This window comes from Bipolaris maydis, assembly GCF_028858645.1.
Source record: "Bipolaris maydis strain C4 unplaced genomic scaffold PSV08scaffold_8, whole genome shotgun sequence".
NCBI classification, from domain to species: domain Eukaryota; kingdom Fungi; phylum Ascomycota; class Dothideomycetes; order Pleosporales; family Pleosporaceae; genus Bipolaris; species Bipolaris maydis.
Window position 1 is genome coordinate 819,089 of NW_027093864.1, and position 25,873 is coordinate 844,961.

The 25,873-nt window shown below is 48.4% G+C and overlaps 4 protein-coding genes across 4 annotated transcripts; 2 read left to right on the plus strand and 2 right to left on the minus strand.

Annotated features, from left to right (window-relative positions):
* Positions 1-388: 388 nt before the first annotated feature.
* Positions 389-15,865, minus strand: PSV08DRAFT_352192 (uncharacterized protein; the record flags this gene model as incomplete). Its single annotated transcript, XM_014223154.1, has 2 exons — positions 389-7,303; positions 7,355-15,865. The coding sequence occupies 2 exons, from the start codon at positions 15,863-15,865 to the stop codon at positions 389-391; spliced, it is 15,426 nt and encodes a 5,141-aa protein (XP_014078629.1).
* A 2,759-nt stretch (positions 15,866-18,624) lies between these two features.
* Positions 18,625-20,417, plus strand: PSV08DRAFT_371634 (cytochrome P450; the record flags this gene model as incomplete). Its single annotated transcript, XM_066093205.1, has 6 exons — positions 18,625-18,873; positions 18,920-18,956; positions 19,005-19,093; positions 19,143-19,230; positions 19,278-19,946; positions 19,993-20,417. The coding sequence occupies 6 exons, from the start codon at positions 18,625-18,627 to the stop codon at positions 20,415-20,417; spliced, it is 1,557 nt and encodes a 518-aa protein (XP_065949012.1).
* Positions 20,418-21,469: 1,052 nt separating this feature from the next.
* Positions 21,470-22,597, plus strand: PSV08DRAFT_248004 (uncharacterized protein; the record flags this gene model as incomplete). The annotated part of the gene is made up of 4 exons (XM_066092361.1): positions 21,470-21,530; positions 21,625-21,679; positions 21,733-22,073; positions 22,155-22,597. 4 exons carry the CDS (start codon positions 21,470-21,472, stop codon positions 22,595-22,597), a joined length of 900 nt encoding a protein of 299 aa, XP_065949013.1.
* A 152-nt stretch (positions 22,598-22,749) lies between these two features.
* Positions 22,750-24,357, minus strand: PSV08DRAFT_391563 (RIO1 family-domain-containing protein; the record flags this gene model as incomplete). The annotated part of the gene is made up of 1 exon (XM_014223158.1): positions 22,750-24,357. One exon carries the CDS (start codon positions 24,355-24,357, stop codon positions 22,750-22,752), a length of 1,608 nt encoding a protein of 535 aa, XP_014078633.1.
* Positions 24,358-25,873: the final 1,516 nt, after the last annotated feature.

Here is a 25,873-nt window from a genome sequence, read left to right on the forward strand (position 1 = left end):
TTGAAAGGCTCACAACACCTATGTAGCTATGTAAGAGTGCTGAAAGAGTAGCAGATCGTAATGTCATAAATGCTGCGACCATCATATTAGCCGAGAGCTTTCACAGTGAGTTTTAACAAAATTTTGCGTATTCAAAAATCAATTTAATCAAGTGACGTAGTATAACACATCGCACGACATATCTTTATTGACAATAATTTTGTGTAGTAAAGAAATCCATCCCCAGTACGCCAAATCCACCATCAAAGCTGGCCTCCTGAAAGAAGATCAGACAACCTCGTAGCTGCTATCTAGAGAGTATCTCACCCCAAGCTCCAGCCATGCCAAGTGCTCTGCCCAAGTGGCTCTTAATTAACCCTTGCATTATCCTCATCCTGTCCTAATCTTTTCACGCCTCATGCAGCGAAGAAGACACTTTCCCAATCATCTCACAGAGCGATGTATTAATCAACTCCGCACCCTCAGGCGTAATCATATGCTCATTACCCCTAACCACAATCCTGAGTCCATCCTCAAGCGGGTAGGCCACCACAGTCAAGATAGCCGGTACCGAATCCGGATTCTGAAACCAATGCAGTCTAGAATCTGTGCCTTCGAAATCAAATACCGGGTGTTCATTCAGGTTCTGGTACTGGAACACCGAGTCGTAATGCGCATCGGCTGGCCAGTCTGTGGATGTGCGCACGATGTCGTCGAAGCCCATTGAATCGGCTTCGCCGAGTGCGATGTATTGTTCTTGGATTGCGCGCACTAGGTCAGTTGACGAAGTTGTTGGATGGACTCGGGCTCGAACGGGGATGATGTTCAAGCAGGGACCGACGATTTTCGTAATGTTTGGAATGTTCGCGTTGCGGCCGGCTATCATGTATCCATAGACGACGTCTTCTTCTCCGGTGATTTTTGAGAGCACCCTTGCCCAGGCTGAACTGACGATCGAGGCTAGAGTAAAACCAGTTGGGACGTGGGGCATGCTGATGATACTTTCTGTCTGGATTTCAATTGGATTGTTGCCACGCCGAATGCTAGGACCGAGCAACGAGGTGACTTTTGTAATCCGTGAGCCTTGGAGGAGGTTACGCCAGTACTGTGATGAGATTGATCTTCTCCCCCGAGTGTAGGCTAGATAGGTTGAAAAGCTGTGCGTAGCCTCTACAGGTTTGCCAGAGTAAATGGCAAAAAGCGTCTTTATGAAGGACGGGAAACAAACACCGTCGTACTGAGCATGTGTAATGCGGATTACCAAACGGTGTTCGCCCGAGGAGCTTTTTACCAACAAGAAAGCAGTAGCCAACTCCAGGGGCTCCGTGTTCCGACTGTCCTCTAAGCAGACAGTGTCCGCTGCTTCGTCAAGAGGCATATCAAGCTCAAACTTGATAAAGGGAACTTCAGGGTCGCGAAGAACAGTTTGCCATAATACTCCGTCGACATAAACAAACTTTGTGCGAAGGATAGAGAAGTGTTTGACAAGAGCCGGGATACTGCGTCTGAGGCGAGCAACGTCAACACGTGTCCCCAAGTCGAGGAAGAAGTAGTTGAAAGCTAGGGCTAGATCGTTGACACCCCGGGAAATGAACAGATTCTGCATCCATGTCGTTGGAAGGATGTCGACAATGTCGTTTCTGTCTACCTTGGAAGTATTCGCAGGTATAGCCTGGAGGAGATGCTCCTTTTCAGTTGGCGAGAGGAAAGAGAATGGCTGAGTCGGCTTCTCTTCAGCTACACTTTGAGAGAACTGAGCGACAGTGGCTAGGTTGACGAGCTTGGGATGCTGGAAGATGTTCGCAACTGTGAGTCGGATGTCCTCTTCTCGAGCTGCTGCGACTATCTTCATAGCCGCAATTGAGTCTCCACCTAGCTGGAAGAAGCTGTCTTCCAATCCAATACGACTAGCGTCAATTCCAAGTACTCGCGCCAGTATCTTCTGCACTTTGACTTCTGCAGGGCTGAGTTCTCGTTGTTGGATGTCTTGGCCAACCACGACACTCAGTTTTGTTCTTTGTGCAAGGGCTTTTCGATCCACCTTGCCGTTCTGATTTATTGGAAGTTTATCCAAGACTTGAATGGATTGTGGAACCATGTATGAAGGTAGCTGAAGTCTCACAAGCTCATCGAGCTGCTGTTGGACTTCTTTGACGAGTTGCTGCCGCATTGGCTTGTTGCTCAAGTTTTGCTGTGGCCGATCTGTGTGATCCGTTGGGAATGAAAACATCAGTCCAGACTTGCCAGCATCGTCATTGATTTGACGAGGGTAGAAGATAGCATCCAGGCCACCCTGTTGTGAATATTGTCTGTTCCAGCTGATCTGTACCTGACAGCCTACTTCTCTGGCCATTTCATCCAGATCAACAGCAGAAAGACTGGGAATTTGCTTTATTTCTTGGTCAATCAGAGCATGCCAGTCCATGTGGACTGGCTTTCTGGCTTTTTCGTCTTCCAAAGAGCTTAGAAGGCGATTTCCAAAGACAGTCTTGCTGCAGGGTATATTGCTTATGGCCATAGGACTTGTGCTTGGAACATCCTTTATCCGCTGCTGAAGAGATCCACGGTCCAAGTTCTCTTCTTTAAAATCGGTCCATTCATTGTCAGGGATAGTTTGAAGTGCCCCGGACGGCGGAGTCCAAGATCGAGAGTAAACCACTGCCGTATAGCGGTAAGAGCTCAGCTCGTTCGTTGCTTTCATTCTCTTGGGCTGAATCTCCACATGCTGGACCAAATCAGGAAGGCGATGTGCTAGCGAAGTAAAAAAGCCCGGATCAACCAACAGCTCCCGTTCAATTTGTTCCATATCCTCCATCATACGTCGTAGTTCCTCTTTGCTAGCCCGTCTACCAGCCATAAAGAGAGCTCTAGCTGCAAAGAATTCTCGGCGCAGAGCATGAGAACGGATATCGCCAAAGAATAATGTCTTAACATTAGTAACTTGAAGTAATTCTCGGACCACGTTAAACAGATACTCTTGGCTAGGAAAGTACTGAACAACAGAGTTTAGAATTACCATGTCAGCATGCAGCGGCGGATCTACTTGACTAATGTTAGCGGCTGTCGCTTTGTACATCTCCACTTTGTTGGCCAGTGAGGGGATAGACCTTGCTGTCCCCATAATGAAGTCGACTGCCCTTTTTGAGGGCTCAAATCCGGTGTAATGTTCTAGGGTATTTCCGAGGTTGAAGAGGATCATGCCGGATCCTGATCCAATTTCGACTACGTTTCCTAATCTTCCACCGGCTTTGGTGTGGATTGCGTTAATAGTTTCGTCCAACCACTCCTTCATTTCCGTCTTGTCGATATCGGAGCCATCATACATTGAGGTCCATCCAATAAAATCTTGACCAATTGTTCCAGACTCGATATGGCTGATCGGGGCGTAAATCTCGGTGTTGAAGCGGTCTTCCCACGCAGTGACATGCTGTATTTGGTTGCTATCGCTGTTCTTGCCGGCAGGCATTTCGGATCCTTCTTTGAGAGTGACGTAACCGAAAAGTCGTTGATCTTTTTCTTGTTGTTGTTCTGCTACTACCACTGCGTCGCGCACAAAGTTGTGACCGCGCAGGACGCTCTCGATCTCTCCTAGTTCAACACGGTTGCCCCGGATCTTGACTTGACCATCAATGCGACCAAAGAATTCCATCTCTCCATCAGTAGGTCGCTGGCGGACGTAGTCTCCCGTACGATATGCCCTCATTGTCTGGTTTCCGACTGTTATAGTCACGAAACGGTCGACGTTGCGATTTGGATCAGTATATCCTCTGGCAACACCGTCTCCAATCACAACGAGTTCCCCAACAACACCAAGTGGTACAAGATTCTGTTCTGGGTCCATCACATATGCTCCTGAGTTACTGATTGATCGTCCAATAGGTACACCGTTGACACAAGCCTCATTGTCCGAAAGCAAATATAGTGTACTCATAACCGAGTTCTCAGTAGGGCCATATGCGTTGAAAACCTTGTTTGTCACAAGATTCCTTGCGGTAAAGAGGTCGTTTATATCGGCTCTGTCTCCTGCTACAAGGAGAGTATCCAAGTTGCCGATTGTGTCTGGCGATTCGGCTAGGATATATTTCAGCAAAGCTGGCGTGATAAAAGCGATCCGAATCTTGTATTCCCTAAACGCGCGCAATAGGGCATCTTGGTCTAGGACAGTTGTCGCATCAATGCAAGCCAAAGTTCCTCCGTTCAAAAGACAGGTATAAATCTCCCAGGAAGATCCATCAAAAGCAAGATTTGCCATATGAGCCGTGGCTTCGGATGATCTAAAGTGCTCCATCTGGTCGTGTTGTGCCAGGCGAACTATGCCACGATGTTCGACCATGACTCCTTTAGGCTGGCCAGTAGAGCCAGACGTAAATAGAATGTAAGCAAGGCTAGAAGGACTGGGTTTGAGAGCGGGATCAAGCTCCCTTCTTATGAACTCAGCATTATCGTCTACGTTCAAGATGTCGACAATGTGAGCAAACTCAACATCCTCGAGTCCTGCACCGGGCAACCGAATGTTTGGGCCGACCAGAACTAGCTTTTTTCCATCAATGGTTGATAGGATTGATTCCATGCGCTTTTCTGGTGCTTTTGAATCGAATGGCAGGTAAGCTAATCCAGCTTTAAGAATACCGAAAAAGGCAACAATTGCTTCACAGCCTCGGTGTGCCAGAACACCAACTGCTGTTTCAAGAGCAAGTGATTTTGTCGCTAGATATTTTGCAAGCTTTTCTGACTGTGCGTCTAGCTCAGTGTATGTCAGTTCTGTAAATGCATCTATAACAGCAATTCTAGACGGTTGCATAGCGACTTGCTGGCGGAAGACATCGACAATGCTTGAATCTCGGGAATAGGCCGTCTCATTCATGCTGAGGAGCCCCATATGATCGAGCTGAATATGAGCTTGGTCGGTCATGAGTGGGGCTATCGCAATCTGCGTTTCTGGCTTGGCCAGACAGTTGTCAAGAATGCTTGTAAAGACGGATGCTAGCGAACGTATACTCTCAGGAGCAAACAGCTCCTCTGAGAAGTATATATAGCCTTGAAGACTGTCCTGTTCCTGGAAGAAATGGAATTCGAGGTCAAAACGCGAGGTAGCTAAGCCCTCTATAACTTCTGTTTCGACACCATCGAACGAAAGCTTCCCTATATCTTGCTGTGAGTGAACAGCGAATGCGACCTGAGTAAGAGGATTGCGGGAAATATCTCGGTCTCCTTGTAATGCAGCAACGATATTCTCAAAAGGTACGTCTTGGTTAGCGAGTGAGTCTACTACTGCCGTGTAGACCTGTTGCACTAACTCTTCAAAGGTTTCATCCTGAATCTTAATTCGGAGGCATTGAATGTTAACAAAAAACCCAATCAAGTCCCCAACCTCCCAGCGATTTCGGTTCGCGTTGGGGACTCCAATGGTCGCGTCATCCTGATTAGTCAGGCGGTAGTGCGCAGCTCTAAAAACAGTGAGGAGGACCACAAACAGAGTCACCCCACGTTCTCTAGCAAAATCTTGTAACCTTTCATAGAGTCTGTGGCTAATAGTGAGTTTCTGTGTGCCTGCTTTGCCAGAAAGAGTAGCTGGCCGAGGCTTATCATAGAGAAATTCCGCTGGTCGGCTTGAGTCCAATTGGTTGATCCAATAGTCAAGCTGTCGTTGATGCTCTTGAACTTGACCTGGAAGCTTCTGCCAGACAGAGAAGTCGCGGTATTGAATGGGTAAAGGTGGTAAGCAGGAGTCTAGGTCTTCGCCGCGAAGTGCAGCAGCGTACAGTTTGCTCAGTTCTTTCTTCAAAACATCAACTGACCAGCCATCTGAAACGATGTGATGCATGACGATAGACAGAACATGGTTCTCCCCATCAATCCTATAGACAGATACTCTCCACCCAGGCTCGCTTCGCAGATTAAACGGTGTCTTTTGTTCCAATTCCAGGACTTCTAGCAAAGCTTCGTCGTTTGAGTTGATGTCGATGACATTTAGGTCTTTTCCATCATGGAAAGGATGGACCTCCTGCAGATTTTCGCCATTGTTGGTGGAAAATGTTGTTCTTAGCGTTTCGTGGCGGCGCTCTACTGTCTGTAGCGCAGCTTGAAGCGCTTGGAGTTGAAATGGGCCTCTGATACGTACGGCAAGGTGCATGAGGTACCAGTCTAGTCCAGGATGCAGTTGTTCTAAGAACCAAAGTCGGCCCTGCGCAAACGATTGGGTGACAGGCCCCCGATGATTGCCTTTTGTGATTACACTCTCAGTGGAAGAGTGAAGTGATTGTTTGGCCAGTTGGCCGAGTCGTTGCGCGTGGAAAACGTCCTGAACAGAAAGCTTCAGGTCAACATTGCGCGCCTCGCTCACAAGTTTCATGGCTGCGATCGAGTCGCCACCTAGTCGGAAGAAGCTATCATCAAGTCCAATAGAAGCAGCGTTGATACCTAGCACCTGCGCCCATAGTTGCTGCAACACCTTCTCTTGCTCTGTCTCTGGCTGTCGTTTTAGGCCCTCGCCTCTCTGTGTTTGCAACTGGGCTAGTTGTTGTGCTGAAAACGAGCGTCCAATTTCGCGTAGTCGCTTTCGATCGATCTTACCAGACGTCATGATTGGAAACTCTACGAGCGCAAAGTAAATTCCAGGCACCATATCCCGGGGTAACCGTTGAGATAATTCGTCCTCTGCTTGGGCTGGAAACACAACATGAACTCCGGAGCCACTATCCGACTTCTTGCTGTTGAGTAGCTCGGAATTTGCTTCTAGGAACGCTGCTACTATCGGCTTCCCTCCTGTTGGTAAAATCACTTCAACTGCGATTTCTTTGATATCTGGCAGGCATTGATAGAGATGATGCTCAATCTCAGCAAGCTCAATGCGTTGGCCACGCACTTTGACCTGGTTGTCTTTGCGGCCAACGTAGACCAAACTACCATCTGCAGTGTAATGCACTAGGTCACCTGTCTTGTACAGTCTGCCTCGTCGCCCACTATAGCCTTCACTGCCTCGAAGTAGCCAGGGAGGTTCATTGATAAAGGCGGTTTCTGTTTTCTTAGCATCGTTCAGATAGCCGCGTGCTAAGTTTGGTCCTTCGACCAACAGTTCACCCACTGCGCCTAGCGGAGCTAGCCTATTGTGATCGTCTGGATTAACTACCCAGCTGACTGATGCAACTGAATTTCCGATAGGTTCCGGATCAAGCCCTTTCATATCGGGATTTGCGACACAAGAGACGCAGCATTCTGTAGGTCCATAAGCGTTGATTAGTTGTACGCGGTCACTCCAGATTTCGCAGTCCGAAGCGTTGACCTTTTCACCACCAAGAACCAACGTCTTCAGCGACACAATCTTCTATGGGTCCAATATTCTCGCGACGGCTGGAGTCAACAGTGCCCAGCTGACTTCCATGGCATTGATTGTGTCGATGAGATTGTCGCGCCGCTGGCTCTCGGAAGGAATACATACACAAGCACCATGTAATAGACTTGTAATGATCTCTAGAATACAGGCGTCAAATGTATAGGCGGCGAATTGAAGAGCTCGAGTATTCTTTGTGATTCCTAAAGCAGGTCCTTGGTATAGGCAACTTGTGGAAACAGCCTTATGCTCTAGTTGAACACCCTTAGGCACTCCAGTACTTCCTGATGTAAAGATAATATACGCTGTGTTCCCTGGCTGGACCGCTATCTGAGCGTCGTAAGGCTTGGCCGGCAACTGATCAATGAAGTCTCTGCTGATTGGCACGACGATTTGAGAACTTTCTGGCCAGAGATTGGCGTACTGTGTCGAGGAGAGAATCATCTTGGCTTTGGTTTGGTCGAAGATCTCTCGATGACGAGATGTTGGATGATTGGGATCCAGGGGTGCAAAGGCGCCGCCTGTTTTGAGCACAGCCAGCATAGCTACAACAACCCAAATCGATTTATCAAAGCAAAGAGGGACTATGCTCTCTGATTCAACCCCAAGGCTGATCAAATGGTGTGCAAGGCGCGATGATGTTTCGTCCAGCTCTTCATATGTCATTCTACCATCCCATGCGCATACCGCATCTGCTTTGGGCTGAGACTTTACTTGTTCCAAGTATAGATCATGGACACAACGCTCGATAGCTGGCGGTAACTTGTGATTCCAATTCCACAGCTGTTGTTCGTCACTTGGTGTGATTATTTCAATGTCCTTGACTCTTGTGTTTAGGTCTCCTCGGGCCAACTGCTGCATGACGAAGCTTAGTTGAGCCAGCATCTTCTCAACCTGCCACTGTTCAACCAACCGCGCATCGAAACTGGCCGTGATTCTAACCCCCTCTTTAGCTAGCTTGCATTGTACCATTAGCGCATACGTCGTGAAGTCTTGTAGCCCTGAGCCAAATTCCCACTTTCCAAACATGTTGTCTGTTTGGAATGCGTCTTCTGCAGGCTGCACAATCAGAAGTGTCTGAAAGCTACAGGCATGTTGGGCTTCTGGTACTAGCTTAGTGATCCGCTGCAATCCGGTTTGCTCGAATGGAATCATTTCGGTTGCTTGTTTCTGTACCGTTTCGAGAAGCTCTAGAACAGTCAGGTCCCTTTGTAGACGTATTCGCACCGGCACTGTTGCAATCACAGGTCCGACCAAGGACTCGATGCCCGCCACTGGTGCATTCCGGCCTGTGACTGTCGCTCCAAACACAACGTCTTCTGAATTCGTATAGGCGCTAGCAACAATCGCCCAGGCTGTGCGAATAAGTGTTGAAATGGTAGTGTTTGAGGTTCTTTTGGGAAGTGGAGGGCATTGATATTCAGCTGTCGCATCTGCCACTGGCTGTTGCACCCTAGATTGTAGTGGTGGGAAAACATTGGCCTCGCAGTCGCTAAGCGTAGCCCTCCAGTATGATGCGAGACCATCTTGATCTAGCTGCTCAAGATACTTGATGAAGTTGTTGAACCCAAATTGCTTCTCTAGCTCTGCGCCATTATACGCCGTTTGTACAGCGTTCAGAATGTGGGCCAGCGCCCAACCATCGTATATAGCATGGTGAATTGTCCATACGAACCACCGCTTTTCTTTATGAGAGTCTCGTACCAGAGCATAGCGTGCAAGTGGCTCACCAAGCTGCATAGATAACAGCTTGTCTTGAGCTAGGTAGGTGGCCAGATCGTCTGCTTCTGCCCACTTCATTTTGTCTGCCACGACAGCCTGCAACAGACCAAGGGTCTTATGTACTACAATGCGCGTTCGTAATATTTGCAATGACTGAACTGTTTTCTCCCACGCAATTTGGAAGGCTGCTTCTTCCACATCTGGCCGCAGTTCCAGCACTGTCTGCATGATGTAATCACCCGGCCGCTTCACAGTCAGCGACATCAAGCCTTCCTGAAGCGGCGAGCATGGGTAGATATCTTCAACAAGACCTCTGTCGACTTTGCAGCTATTCGCTACATCTTGGTGTGTCTGCGTTGCATCAACCTCGGGGTCGAGTAGAGAAAATGGGGCGATGTTGTCCCTAGGAATGTGTACATGCTCCTGAGCCACAGCGGCTAGTTGAATAACTTTAGGGTACTGGAAAACTTTTGCGACCGTAATTTGCATATCTTCCTCACGAGCCATAGCAACCAATCTCATGGCTGCAATTGAGTCACCGCCTAGCTGGAAAAAGCTATCATCGAGACCAATGCGGTTCGCATTGATGCAAAGTACGCGAGCCATCAGTTGCTGAACCTTGAGCTCTGCCCTAGTCAATTCTCGTTGGAATTCTTGGCCTTCTACTGTCTGGATTTCCGTTCTCTGTGTAAGAGCGCTACGGTCCACCTTGCCGTTCTGATTGGTTGGCATCGCGTCCAGGAACGTGATCGTCTGGGGAATCATGTAAGCGGGTAGCTGGGCTTCAAGTATCTCCTGGAGTTGTTTTTGGGTCCTCTGCAAGACCTGTTGCCGTAATGGCGTGCTGCCCAGGTTATGTAGAGGCCGCTCTGCATGGTCAGTGGGGAATCGAAACATAACTCTGTTCTCTCCCTTTTGTGGTTGATAGCGATGGAATATCGCGTCAAGACCTCCGCGCTGAGAGTGCTGTCTGTTCCAACTAATCTCAACGTGGCAATTCGCCTCTGCTGCCAACTCATGTAGCTCAGCAGCAGACAAAGAGGGACAGTTTTCCGCTTGCCGATACACTGATGAGAGCCAGCTTGATGCATCAGACGTCTCTGCTATGGCACCGTCCAATGAGTCAATAAGGCACCGGCTCACAATCGTCTTACTATAAGGAATGTTGCTCACGGCCACAGTGGATGAGCTGGAAAGGTTTTGAAGTTGCTTCAAGAGAGACGGTCGGTCCAGCTTGTGTTCAGCAAAATCGATCCATTCGTCATGCCCCACATCTCGAATTACCTGCTCTTGCTTTTGTCCATTTCGCGACTTAACATGAACGACGGCTGCGTAACGGTAACAGCTTAGCTCGTTTGTTGCCTTTACCTTCTTTGGCAAGATTTCGACATGCTCGATAAGGCCTGGTAGACGCTCTGGCAGAGCAGTGAAGAAACCTGGATCTACCAGAAGCTCTCTTTCAACTCGCTCCATGTCGGCAATCATGCGACGGATATCAGCCTTTTCTGCAGTGTCGCCAGCCATGAACAAGGCCCGTGTTGCGAGAAACTCCCGGTGTAGCGCATAAGACCGAACATCGCCAAAGAAGAGAGTAGAGGCGCCCTCTATTTCGAGCAGCTGTTGCACGGTCTTGAAAAGGTAATCCAAGCTTGGGAAATACTGAACGACTGAATTGATAACAACAAGGTTTGCATCAATAGGTGGTAAGCGATCAAGTTCTGCCGCCGTGGCCTTGTAGACTCTGACCTTGTCTGCTAGCGTAGGTATGGACCTGGCTGTTTCTTTGACGAAATCAACAGCTTTTTGGGATGGATCTAGTCCAATGTAGCTTTCCAGGCCGTCTCTTAAGTTGAAAAGAATCATACCAGTTCCTGTACCAACCTCAAGGACTTTGCCAGGTTTACCGCCGTTGAGTATTGTGTCGATTGTCTCGTCCAGCCATTCATTCATCTCTACCTTATCTATGGCGCTACCATCGTACATGGAAGTCCATCCAATGAAGTCTCGTCCAACAGCTTCAGAGAGGACGTTGGAAATGGGCATATAGACCTTCGAATCAAACTGATCCTCCCATGTGTCTACGTGCTGTGACTCGTCGTTGTCGTTAGGCTCTTCGTCAGCTACTACGTCGCCCTCGAAGACTGTGACGAACGCAGCTAGTCGAGTAGCCTCGTCTACATTCTGCTGCTGCACTACAGCCACTGCCTCACTTACTGACTTATGGCTGCGGAGAACATGCTCAATTTCGCCTAACTCGATGCGATGTCCTCGAATTTTGACCTGTCCATCCATTCGTCCGAAATACTCCAGCTGGCCGTCTGTAGGACGATAACGCACGTAATCACCCGTACGGTAAGCTTTCATATTCTCACCGTCAATCTCGACTGTGACAAAGCGGTCAATGTTGCGCTTGGGATCAGTGTATCCACGCGCCAGGCCATCGCCCGTGACAACAAGTTCTCCAACGACACCAAGGGGGACAAGTTGCTGCTTCAAATCCATGACGTAGGCGCCAGAATTGCTAAGCGCACGGCCAATGGGTACGCCATTTGCGTACTCGTCGTCTTTTGATAGAACGAAAATTGTGCTGAAAGTTGTATTTTCAGTCGGCCCATAGCCATTGACGATCTTGCCTGTACGAAGTGTCTTTATGGAAACAATATCATTTGATTGAAGTGCTTCGCCACCAACACAAAGCATCTCGAGATTAGCAAACATTGCAGGTGATTGCTGAACGTAGGTTCTGAAAAGGGACGGTGTCATGAATGCCGTTTGGACTTGTTCTCGACGGAATGTTCGCAACACAGCTTCTGGATCCAACACTGTCATTCTGTCGATGCAGACTAGTGTTCCACCTTGTAGGAGAGAGGCATATATCTCCCACGTGGAGACATCGAATGCAAGATTCGTCATGTGCGCCATGACTGGTGAGGCCGGCAGGTGCTGCACAAAGTTGTTGTCTCTTACTAAACGCACAATACCACGATGTTCAATCATGGCACCCTTCGGTTGACCTGTTGATCCCGATGTAAACATGACATAGGCGATGCTAGTTGCTGAAGGCTTGACGATATTTCCGGAATCGGATGGTTTGCGGATCTGCTCGTCGAGTGTTTCTGCGATCCGTACGAACCGGACATCACCGATCTTCAATTTGGGAGGCTCTACGTCAGTCCCAAAAAGCACAATTTTCTGGCCTGGTAGTGAGGAGAGAATGGTTTCCATCCGCTTCGCTGGTAGTTTGACATCAAACGGTAGGTACGCCAAGCCGGCCTTCAAGATACCCAAAAATGCAACAATGGTCTGGCAGCTTCGACCTGCTAATACGCCTACCAATGTCTCTGGAGCGAGCGACTGTTTAGCTAGCCACCAAGAGAGAACTTCAGATTCCTTGTCAAGCTGCGCATAAGTCATCTCTCTCAGCGGGTCTTTGACAGCAATCCTGGACGGACAGATTGATACTTGCTGGTGGAAGAGATCGACTATGCTGGAATCACGTGGGTAATCAGTTCTCTCAACATGAAGAAGACCTAAGTCTTTGAGCTTGGAGTAGTTGGCTTCGCGCAACAACGGTAAGGAGGCGATTGCAGCTTTCGGATCTTGTAGGCACCCCTCAAGAACGATTTGGAAAACTGATAGCATGTTGCCAATTGTCTCTGGCGTATAGAGGTCGGTTGAATAGACGACATCACCCTTTAGGCTGTCTTCTTGCTGGAAGAAGTGGAACTCAATATCGAATCTTGACTTTGGTGCATTGTCAAGACTCTCTGTTCTCATGCCCTCCAGTGTCAGATGCCCCAATTTGCGCTGCGAGTGGACGGCAAAAATGAGCTGCACAATCGGATGACGAGACATGTCTCTGGTATTCTTTAACTTAGAGACGATGCTTTCGAATGGAACGTCTCCATTGGCAAGGGAAGCAATCGTTACTTCATGGACTTGCTGAACCAGTTCTTCGAATGACTCGTCCGTAATTGTAGTTCGAAGGCATTGCAAGTTGACAAAGAAGCCAATCATGTCTTTTAGCTCCCATCGATCTCGGTTGGCATTCACGGTGCCTATAGTTGCATCGTTCTGACCAGTTAGACGGAAGTGTGTAGCCCTAAAGGCTGCAAATAGAACCATGAACTGTGTTACCCCGTGAGCTTTGCAGAATTGCTGCAGCTTATTGTATAGTGGGCCATCGATATTAATCTTTTCTTTTCCGGCCTGTCCAGATAGAGCAGTAGGTCGGGGTTTGTCGCACAGCAGCTCAGCTGGCCTGCTGGTATTCAGCTGATTAGACCAATATTCGAGCTGACTCTGGTCATTGTCAATCTGCGCTTGTTGTCTCTGCCACACTGAAAAATCCCGATACTGGATAGGCAGAGGTTGCACACAAGAAAGCGGATCCCGGCCTTGTATTAGGGCTGAATAGAATATGCCCAACTCTCGCGTAAGTACATCAGTGGACCAGCCATCAGAGACAATATGATGCATAACAATAGATAGTATATGGTCTTCTTTGCTAATGCGATAGAGCGAAACCCTCCACCCAGCCTCAGTGCGTAGGTCAAAAGGAGTTGTCTGGTCTCGGTGCACAGCATCTGTGAGGCTATGTTCGTCTATGTCGATGACGTTCATTGCCCTAGGATGGAACGGCTGAACCACCTGCATGCTTGCGTCTCCAACTGTTTCGAAAGTTGTCCGGAGAGTTTCATGACGGTTTTCAATCGCATTTAGTGCAGATTCTAGCGCTGAGAGCTGCAGCGGGCCCCGAATACGCACCACAACTGGCATGAGATACCATGTCAGACCAGGGTGTAGTTCTTCCAAGAACCACATTCGGCCCTGTGCGAATGATTGCTCAACAGGCCCATCACTGCCAACGTGCGGAATGAGAGAAGTAGAGCTTCCAGCCAAGACAACTGCTGCAGAGGTCAACTGATCCAGCTTGGGATTGCGGAAAACGATTGCAACGCTGATCTGTATCCCTGACCTGCGTGCTTCGCCCACCAGCTTCATAGCCGCGATTGAGTCGCCGCCCAGGCTGAAGAAACTGTCATCCATACCGATGAACCTTGGATCAATGCTAAGTACCTGCGACCATAGTTGCTGCAGTATCTTTCCTTTTTCTGTGTCTGGTTGTCGCTTTAGACCATCACCTCGCGTCCGTAACTGGGCCAACTGTTGTGCGGAAAATGATGCCCCAATCTTACGCAACCGCTGCCTGTCTACTTTGGCGGACGTTGTCAATGGAAATTCCGTCACTGCAAAGTATACTTCGGGTACCATATCTCTTGGTAGTCTCTGAGCCAATTGCTCGTCCACTTGGGTAGGAAAGATGACTTGCACCTCGGAGTTGCTGTCAGAAATCTGGCTGATGGGTGTATGATGTGTCTCTTCGCTCAGCTGCAGAAATGCTGCTACCATTGCTTTGCCCTGGTCTCCCGTTGGTAAAATGACCTCAGCCGCCAACTGTTTGACGCCTGGCATGCATTGGTGGAGGTGGTGCTCAATCTCACCCAACTCAACTCGTTGGCCGCGCACCTTGACTTGGCTATCTTTTCGACCTACATAGACTAAGTTGCCATCTGCATTATAGTAGACTAGATCTCCCGTTTTGTATAATCTTCCCTGGCGTCCAGTACGGTCGTCGCTACCCTGCATCAGCCAGGAGGGGTTGCTGACGAAGGCAGCCTCAGTCTTCATTGTGTCGTTGAGATAGCCACGTGCTAGAATTGGTCCCTCTACTAGAAGTTCTCCAACCTCGCCGAAGAGCACCAGCTGGTTGTGGTTGTCTGGGTTAGTCACCCAGCTGACTGAAGCCATTGATCTGCCGATCATCCCTGACTGGAAATCCGGACCAGTGTTTTCATGTGAAGTGCACCAAATGCTACACTCTGTTGGGCCATATACGTTTATCTGTGCGACATTGCCATCCCATCTTTTCCAGTCGGCGTCGTCCACTCGTTCTCCTCCAAGGACGAGTACTTTTAGGGTCGGAACTGTTAGGGGATCAAGTAGACGCGCGACTGTTGGCGTGAGTTGTGCCCAGTTGACATTTCTGTTGTTGATGAATTCTGACAAGGCGTTACGTCGGTCGTCTTCTGAGGGAATGCAGATACATCCGCCAAATATCAATGTAGTGAATATCTCAGCGATGCAGATATCGAAAGTATAAGCCGCAAACTGGAGGGCTCGAGAGTTAGGTCCAAGTCTCATTGATTTTCCGTGAGCTAGACAGCTTGTCGTGATTGCTCCGTGCTCCAAGACGACGCCCTTTGGAACTCCAGTACTGCCAGATGTGAACATCACATATACAGCATTCCATGGCTCGACTTTGGAACAAACTTTAGTCTCGGCTGATAACTGGTTGATGAAGGCGTTGCTGACTGCAAGAATCCGTTGCGTTGAATTTGGCCAAAGATTCGCATATTGTACAGAAGTGAGTACCACCTTAGCTTTGGTTTGTTTGAATATCTCTTCGTGGCGAGACCTTGGGTGAGACGGATCTAGCGGAACAAACGCACCGCCAGCTTTTAGAACAGCAAGCATGGCTACCACTGTCCACTGTGACTTCTCAAAGCACAATGGTACCATTTCCTCAGCTATAACACCTTGACCAGCTAGGTAGCCCGCTAGTTGCGTTGAGTGCTCATCCAATTGCTTGTAAGTCATTTCGCCGTCCCATGCGCAGATGGCAGGCGCGTTAGGTCGAACTTTTGCTTGCTCTATGTACAAGTCGTGAACGCAATACTCAACTGCTGGTATGATCCCAAAGTTTCTCTCCCATATTTGGTCGATATCACGCTTATCCATGTCGAGCTCTAGTGGGTTTCCGAAATCACCCATTGTGAAAATGGCTGTTTTGTCTTGTTAAATCAATGGTTTGGGTGAGAAAGAGTGAGATACAAAACTGCTGAAGCTGTTGATCTCAGTCTGAAGATTTTGAACATCGGGGTTTGGGCATGCCATTCTGCAGTATTTAAGTAGGGGGAGAAAACCGCAAGGATTGTTTGACAGATTGGAATCGATCGGCCGATATTACCACAAGACAAGAACAATGTATCAAAACGCCAAGATACTGAGTACATCTCACGATATACACGGCCATCTCGATCGTCGATTCGACTACAATAGCACAATCACGATCTCTCCACAACCTGCTACATACTTATTTCCATATTGGAAATGAGATCTGGCTCGTTACCATGGCTGTTATGTCTCCACAATCAATACGAGTACAGCCGTGAAAGCGCCTTGAAATTTTCTAGATTCGATTGTTGCCGCGTATGCCAGAGTCTACACTGTGGCCCACTTGCGTTGTGGGTACAGAAAGGCCCTATCGGCCACAGGCTGGTTTGGTATTGTGCTCCTTCATTGCCACCTAGTTCCGAGGGACTTGCGAAACTTCCCAGAATCGGGAACGTCGCTTTGATCGTATAGATCGTCACTATATAGTTCTAATAATATTAGCCCGCTAGATATCATGCTAGAACAGATGTTCCGGATTGTAATCAGAGGAAAGTTTCTTGCAGTGCCGCAGTTCGGCCACAATACCTCATTTCCAGCTGTCAAAATCCTGATTTACATTACAGTTCAAGGATATGACTGCCAGTCATGGTCTTTTTAACAGGAAACCCGATATGCGAAATCATACTACAGATAATGAAGTATTGTGTAGCACACGCCGCTGAACAAGTCCCAAAAGATTTGAGGGCTGTAAATGGTTAAGGCTTTGCTGCAACAGATGATCAAAAAAAATGATCTCAATGGTAGTATGACTGTACACGATATGCATCCCATCGAGATGACAAGTAGATTGGCATACCCAGAACCCGATCCGGAGCCCAGCCGCCGGCGGAATTGTTTTGCAGCTGGAGGTTCCTCTGCATCGCCGATACGAACATACATATGACTTGTCACCTATGTACGATCGCAATGAAACGAACATGCCAAGGGGATTATGCAATACCATAATAGCGCTTGTGCCGGATACAGGAGCACCAAGTGCCCTCGATCGTTGGGTTGTTCAAGGGCCTACCTAGTAATAGGTCCCATACATTTTACTTGGCTTTTTGGATTGTAGTTGCATCCGTGAAAACTTAGATAGCATCTTTTTATGACTGCTATTTCTTGCGTTTCCCCACAGAATATGCGGACACGCGGGGGCTTGGTCTTCAAGTATTTTGACACTGCAGCATATTGTAACGATCCGTAGCGATTTGTCCATTTCAATCTGGTCAAATAACGTCTATTGAAGGCTTGTCTGGGTACTTTTAGACTATTAAACTGAATACCTATCCACATGTGTGTAGATGTCCCAAAGAAGTTACATGCGGCTAGTGTGCCGAGAGTACGGATATACTGGTGGGTTACCTCCCGAAGCATGGGCACCCCAGAACCCGGTCGGAGCCGGCAGCGGAACTGCACGGAAAGCTTGAGAGGGGCAACTAATGCCCGTGTGGATGCCGTGCCCGGCCCGAATACTGAGCTACTCAGCCTCCAGCCATGTCCTACACGTCCATATCGAACACTGAAGAGTACGTCATTCAGATTTTAGTGTATTCTTGGTACAGCACAATTAGATTATGGTTACAGCATGTAGTTCCATACTTACTAGCGCGCTTAGTTCCTCGCCACGCGAGGGGTAGAAGAGTATTCACTACGAGAAAAATCAGTTTACAGTTCCTGATAATTCTACTGTTGAGAACCTTAACTTAGATATTAGACGAGGTGTTAATAGTGACAGAATTGTTTGTTATTGCGTCAGCGGTCTTCAAAGGTTACTCAGTGGAGACGAAAATTGCAATATTTGCTGCTTTGGTGGCCGGTTGAGTTACAAGTATCGCGACTACTCTATACTGCGATCTAAATGAAGACTTGCCTCCTATAGCTGCTCCTTATCCAGAGCCAAGCGTGATCGCAAGATGTAAGTAATATCGCGAGATCGATCGGCTGCCGTGAGCTCAATTGCGCTACGGATTATGGTTCCACTTAATGATGAAAGTACTACAGGCCCGAGCAGTACATCGAGGTAATTCTATGCCGCAGTACCCGATTGAGTCTTCAACAGAAATAATTATGCATCAAGGCCTTTGCTAACAGTTCACTCAGTCAAGGAGTAAAGTTGAAACTACATGCAATCGATTCGATACCAAGCCGCCGCCGGGATGAATACGGACGGCCGGACCATTTGCCGAAATCAGACGTCAGTGGGTTTTCAATGCAAGATTCGGCGGTATACATCTTTCCCAAGCGCATTTGCTATCGTTCGGTAAAGGTACTCGTCACGATGCCATGTGGGCTTTTGAGCACGGCCCGGAAGATGAGACACGTATGCCTTGTGCTCTCAACCACAACTTCTCTATTTGGCCTAGCACACCAAGTAGAATATCCAGGGACTCGGAAATCTGAGCAAATGGGGTTGGGGGATTCTTTTCTTCTTGTATTCACAAGCTCGATGGCAGTGACTTGGAGAGTTGTTACTCCAACCGATGCAGAAAGCATTTTTAACATAAATCGGCTTTGCCCCTAATGACTTTGTGTTGTCTCATAGTCTCATAACAAAAATACTTCTTAGGTTCAGCTATCTTTAGCTGATTTTAAATATGGAATCCGATACTACAGACTCCAAAGCGACCGAGTTGGCTCTTTCGGGCCTTGCCTTGTTGCGACAAATCCCACTGTCAGTAGTGGTTGCTGTTTTCATCGTTACAGGCTCTGTATACTTCCAGCGTTTTAGATATAAGTCTCAGATGGCAAAATTCCCAATCATTCTAGAGCACCTAAGCAATGAGGAAAGACGAGCAAAGTTTCTGGCTGGAGCAAAAGCCCTCTATAAGGATGGTCATCAGAAGGTATCTCACTCGGAAAGAACGTCGTCTTTCGCTAACATGTCACTAGTTTAGAGGATTGGCTTATAGGATGCAAACTCTAGACGGTATGCAATGTGCGCCGAGACAATGGTCCAATGACTAAACTGTCGTAGAGGTGCAAATTGTCCTTCCGTTTTCCATGTTATCTGAGCTTCGGAAAGCTCCAGAGGAGGTACTGTCTTTCTATGACATGTTTTCGAAAGTATGTAGCTTGTGCAAAATAACAGATCTGATCATTAAATCGGTTTTAGGGTTTAGAGGAAACCTATACTTATGTGGACATTGCCTTTCTACCACAAGTCGTCGATACAATCAAGAGGGATCTTACACCTAAGCTAAGTAAGTAAGCATTTTCTTCTTCATCTATAATGTGCTGACACAAATAGCGAGTATTACCTCTAAGATCTGTGAGGAAGTCGATGCAGCACTGGACACGTACCTTCCATCCCATAACGAGTGGACGGAAATCAACGCATCAAAAACAGCTCTGGATATCGTCGCAAAAGTCTCAGCTCACTTGTTCATTGGGTCCAGTGTTGCCAACGAACAAGGTTATCTTGACTGCACAAAGAACTTTACTGTCTACTTAGGCGAAGCTACAAAAGCGATTAAAGTTACACGAGTGTGGCTCAGACCTTTCATAGCTCCTCGACTGCCGGAGGTCAAACGCCTTCTTGAGACAAGAGGAAAACTAAGAAACTACGTCAAGCGCGTTATGGAAGAGCGAGAGGCTAAGATGAAGGACCCGAACTGGGTTCCACCTGACGACATGATGCAATGGCTTCTCAATAGAACTGACAGGTCAAAAAATACCTTGGAAGACTGCACAGCTGCACAAGTCCTTCTCATCTTAGGGACTATCAATGCATCTATGCAAACACTTATTGCCATCTTACATACGCTAGCAGTAACGCCCGAGTATATTGAGCCGCTCAGGGAAGAGATCCGAAACACCTTGAATGCCGATGGATCAATTCCAGTCAGTGCAATGAAGGAGTTCGGAAAACTGGACAGTTATTTCAAGGAGGTCGGCATGCATTTTCCTGTCATCATAGGTACGTTGCTGTACATGCTTCTTGAGTAAGGCTAAAACATAAACAGAGCCATACTTCCGTCGAGTTCGTAAAGGCTACACTCTCTGCAATGGACAGTACCTACCCCCAGGCGTAGCTATTGTTATTGCAAACCCACTCGTCACAGAGCGCAAATTTGAAACTTTTGATGGCTTCCGACACTACAAACTACGCGAGATGAGCGAACAAAAAGATAAACCCCAGCACCGATGGTTGATTGCAAATGAAACTGAGTTCAGATGGGGTTATGACAGCCATGTCTGCCCAGGTAGATTCTATGCGCATAACCTGCTCAAGATCACCCTTGCCAGACTAATCGAGAATTACGACATCAAAATGCCAGGAGATGTCACAGGAATAGAGTCTAGATATAAAATGGTTGAATTTGGAAATGTTGTGATGGAACCAAGAGATAAACCGCTCATGATCAGAAGGAGGCCAAAGGAGGCTTGAGGGAAAAAACTGTGTTCTTGGTAAATGAACTTGGAATGACTGGGCACGCTATTAAATCTGCTCCGTTAAAACAGTTGATTGGTAAATTGCTAGTTAGATAGACAATTACTGGCGAACCCCTGCTGCAGTATGACATCCTTGCACAAAACAACGAGTCCCTCGGACGCGGCGGTGATCTCACTTCCCACCTTCACTTCCCTTCGTATCTCTCGTCCTCTGGTTATACAATTTGTCCTGTTTGTCAGCATTTGGCTTTCCTTCCATTCTATCCAGAGAATCCTCGATCAAGCCAACATGCCCACGTATTGTCCCCTCAATCTCGTCCAGCCTTGCTTCCTGCTCTTCTTCCATACGGTCTAATTTCTTTTCAACTCTCGATCCTAGGGCATTCATTTAGTTTTCGAACAGCAGGTCCGAGATTTATATACGAAATACTGTGTTACCTAGCAGTGTCGCCACGCCAGCTACCACTGCGAGATTTGTGCTGACGAGGACGAGATCGTTTTTGAACAAGCTGCGTAATGCCATCATTCTTTTGTTACAATTGGAAGCAGAGCAGTGGATATGATATAGTACACAGAATGCAAAGAACCCGTTTTGGATCTTAAATGCGCTGGAAGCTATTGAAGAGGGTGCTTTTGGCACTAGTATCACAAGGTCATGACGACACGAATTGTGGTACGTGAAGGGCCATGATAAAACGCAGCGGTCATTATGTCCATATGAAATAAAACATCCTAATAAACAAGTCTCAATGGATAAGAAATTGTTTCAGTCCTCAAGTATGCAAAGAGATGATACCAACGTAGACGCGTCTACCTGCAGGTCGCGGAGGTCCCCAGCACCTCCGCACACCCCTGCTCAGCCCTAGTACGCGACTCACGCGAACCCTAGTGACATCAGCACTAGAAGCTTCCGATCACGCATCTCCACCACAAACACCAACGCTTCCAGACGTCCAGACTTCCACAATACGAAGCTACTCTTCACCAACTACCAATTGTATATAGCTCCGAAGCCCGCGTAATTCGCCGTCCAGTACAATTGCACCAATGGCTTCCGCAGCAGCAGCAAAAAGGAAGCTCGTCGTATGCGGTGGTAACGGATTCCTAGGTACGCAATTGACCAACAATCCCCCAATTATTCATTTCGCAACAAAAGTTATACAATCACATTGCGCCAACGGTAAACTAACACATCACCCCAGGAAGTCGAATATGCAAAGCCGCCGCCCACAGAGGCTGGACCGTAACCTCAATATCGTAAAAACCGCCCCCCCCCCCATCCAACATATATATTCCCTAACTCCCTCCAGCCGCTCCGGCACCCCCCACTGGTCCTCTGTCTCCTCGTCTCCCTCACCCCCGGACTGGGCCGAAAAGGTCTCGTGGCAAAAAGGCGACATCTTGGACCCGGCATCGTACACGCAGCACCTCGAAGGCGCAGACGCCGTCATACACAGCATGGGTATCCTGCTCGAGGCCGACTACAAGGGTGTCATCAGTGGCCGCGAGAGCCCGATCAAAGGGCTGCAAAGAGCATTTAGTCGCACAAAGGCCGGGACGCAGAATCCGCTGGCGCGGAAGCAGGGCGAGAAGTTGGAGCCGCAGGAGAAGGATGGACAGTTGACGTATGAAGTTATGAATAGAGATACAGGTAAGATTCTTGGGTTTTGTTCTGAAGCCTGCAATGGCTTTTTTTTTATTTTCTATGTGGTATATGTGAGGAGCTAACTAGACGGCCAAAAAACAACAGCTGTTTCCCTAGCTCAAGAGGCATCGACGCGAAAGGTACCGAATTTCGTTTACATTTCTGCGGCCGCTGGTACACCGATTCTGCCTGCACGCTACATTACTACGAAACGCGAGGCCGAGTCTCTGATTTCGACAACATTTCCAACTATGCGATCGATTTTCATTCGGGCGCCCTTCATGTACGATAGCAGTCGGACTTTTACGCTTCCCATTGCGGCGGCTGGTGGCGTTGCGAGCATGATCAACAGCGCAGTCGGAGGTCGGTTGACGTGGTTGATGGGCGCGGGGGGCATAAAGCCTCTAAAAGCCGATCTTGTGGGTGAAGCAGTGGTAGAGGCGTTGGAAGACGACGATGTTCGTGGGCCGGTGGAAGTGCCGGAAATTGAGAGACTGGGCACGCGGGCGTGGAGGAAGAACATGTTGTAGAGAAGGCTCGGCGTTTATGGGGGGAAATGCGGGCATGATGAAACTGTACCGGCCTACGAACCCAGATAGTCTTCTTTTTGATATGCGGCATTCGCAATATTAAAGTGCGCCTAGATATAACGCCAAAAGCGCTTTTGCTGTACAACTCAAACTCACTTCTTCCGGCTGCCTGAGCTTACAAGTTTCTTCTTCATATGCTTGGGCATCTTTTCTTTCCGTTTCTCGCGCTTCTCTTCTTTAATCGCCTTCTTATGGGCTACCTTTTCATCGTGATCCATATGCTTCTTTCCGCGACTGGGTCCCTTTTCAAAGATACTCTGGTCAACCTCGGACGTATCTGAGCTTCCATCATCTGTCTCTGCATCTGTATGCGATCCATCAGACGCGTTGTTGACGACCTTGTCGGCCAGAAGAGCCTGGTACGGCAGATCGGAGCCAGCGCCGGCATTAACAAGCTCAGCGTCACGTTCAATGTCATAGACTTGATCGAGAGTTTGTGGGATATACTGATTGCGGAAGACCTCATCGTCTTCGTCTTCCTTTTTCTTTTCTTCCTCTGTCAAAGGTCGTGTGTTGAGCAGTTCGCGGATTGTGTCCTCAATCTGTGATACTTCCTTCATATCCTTCGCGCCCGATGCACCAGTGACGAATGCATAAGCTTTGCGCTCACTGAGAGTTTCCACATTGCGTGAGCGGAAGAAATCAGACAGGTTCTTCAGATCCATGCGCAGAAACTCGAGGGAGCGTGGGTGATCGTGCTCAACAGCTTGCGATACGTCGATCATCCATTGCTTACCCTCGTGGTACAAGATGTTGTACTCGCTCAGATCGGCGTGGACAAGGCGACATGTCTGGTAGAGTATTCGGACATAGGCCATCATCTGGACATATAGGCTGGTCCACTTTGCATCCTCCTCCTCGGCGGTCAAGCCCTCGAAGCGTACGTCTTTTAGTCGCGGTGCTGCTTTGCCCTTTCGGTCGCCGACAAAGCCCATGACCAGAACGTGGTTGCGCAGAGCATATGCCTCGGGTGAAGGAATACCCGCATCATGTATTCTGGCCAAGTTCCTGCGCTCCTTGTCCGCCCACATTCTCACCATGGCGCGGTTGTTGCTCTTGTTGTATCCTTGCCTGAACCTAAACTCGCCCTCGACATACTTGGCGCGATCTTTGAAGACAAGAATAGAGGTCTTATAGACCTTTACAGCGCGATGGACGGGGGGTGCGCCTTCTTCCGACGGCTCTGACATGGCATGGTAGACGTTTGCTTCTTTGCCGGTGGAAATGACACCATGAAGTTCTGAAATGACGCCGCGGTTGATGAGTTGCAACAGGATCATTTGCGTCCTTCGATCCAATACCTGCTCTGTCGTGGCGCGGTCTGCCTTGTCCTTGTCCCTTGCATTGCCACCGGATGCGCCCGTCATTCGCCCAGTCAGCCGGATTTTGCTCGCATGCTTTGCGAGTGAGGCAACCTGATCGTCGATGGAAGCGTTTGTATTTGCCGACGGCTTCTGAGGGTTCGTCTTGGGCTTGTGGTCGTCTGGTATGTTGGCATCGTTCAGTTTTCGCTGGCGGTTGTAGGCCTTTGTAAAGTCACCATGGTCGCCTGAAATTAATTCTGGCACAATCTCGTCGTCATCGTCGAATAAATCGTCAATATCGTCATCTTCGTGTTGCTCGTCTGCATGGTGCTGTTGCACATGCTGAACTGGTTGCGCTTGCTGTTCTGGCAACTCGACTCCGTTTGTGGTAGCCATGGCTGAAAATTGCACAAAAGTGTGTGTGTGAGAGAGCACAGAAATTAATATTCGCCGCCCTGCGTCACTAGCAATAATTGTTGTCGGCAGAATAGCGGGGTGGCCGCGGGGCTAAAGCGGTCAGCGCCACAATCAGTCCAGTACTTTCCTTCGCACAACACTGTCACATGACTGCATCACTATGCGAACCAGCAAGCCTTGTTGGGTTCTCAAGGCTCTGGTGAGACATGCGCTATTCTTAGGTATAGAGAGTCAGTCAGGTAAACATGGAATTCAGTGCTGTCAGTACACCGGCAGATGAAACCGAGTATGTCATCCGCAGTGCGACGAGTGGCGACGCTATCTGCAATAATGATACTAACTACGTGATATGCAACAGAAGCGCAAAGAGAAATCACCAAAACACATGATAATGAAGCTTTTCTACAAGTTAGCCACCAAACTGGATATGCTAGTTTCCGGGTTCATGGTTGTTGGTACCACGTGTGTACTTGGGGTTTAGAAATACAACCCATATCGTCAGTAAGACGAGAGGCTCGTGGCTACTTGCATGACCAATGTCCATTCTGGCTCTAGATGATGTAGCAAGTAACAAAAGGCGGAAGCAAATATACTGCTCTGTCTTGTGTAGGTACAAAGCCGTGAGAGAAGGGCGTGATCATGCATACTGGGAACGATTGGGCAAGAGCAGTTCGATACGGACGAATAAAGTACGTGGCACCCAAACATCTGTTGTTGTAGGAATCCTCTTGCTAAACAAGGCCTCCTGGGGTCTGATTATGCATCGTCTAATTTAATCTCATAACGGCTGCGCGATGCTGCAAGTAAGCCTGGGCAAATATAGCGTTTAAAGCCGTTTGATGCTCTATGTGGTAATGCCCTAGCTTCATGCGGTCGCACGTATACTAGCGCAAGTCTGGTGTGTCAAGCACACCTTACCTGCCTCTTCACAGTAAAATGACGAGTTCAAACAACCTGTGTGAACCACTGGCCTCGCCATGGAAACAGGCTTACACCCGTACTCTATACTGGTTTAAGGCGTCCAGGGATGCTGGAAAACGTAGCCGCTCAACACCATCAGCAGACGAACATAGCCACACATCTTGGCAACGGCGGGCGGCTCTTTTGGCGACGCAACAGCCAACACCCAAGCGCTAGGGCTGCCTATCCGAAAATCTTCCCTCACAAACAAAGAAGCGATCTTCAGGGCGGCTGATCACTGCGTCACTCGTCAAGAGGGGTAACAGAAGGGAGGTATGATCTCATAACCAAGACGATCGCGCACGAAGAAAAGACCAGATGCGCGTCGTTTGGCAGGACACTCCGAGGAGCAAGTGTGGCGCAGTTTGTGCCTGGTTGCACACAGTCAGACGAAATGCATCTCCGGCGCAGCATTGCACTAGATGCATCCAGATGCACATTCTCGAAGGAAGGAAAATCCGGTTCAGCCTCCGTGGCCCCTCGCCTCCCAATCTCCACAGCACCGCCGCATCGCTTGCCACGCCGTCGGTCGCAC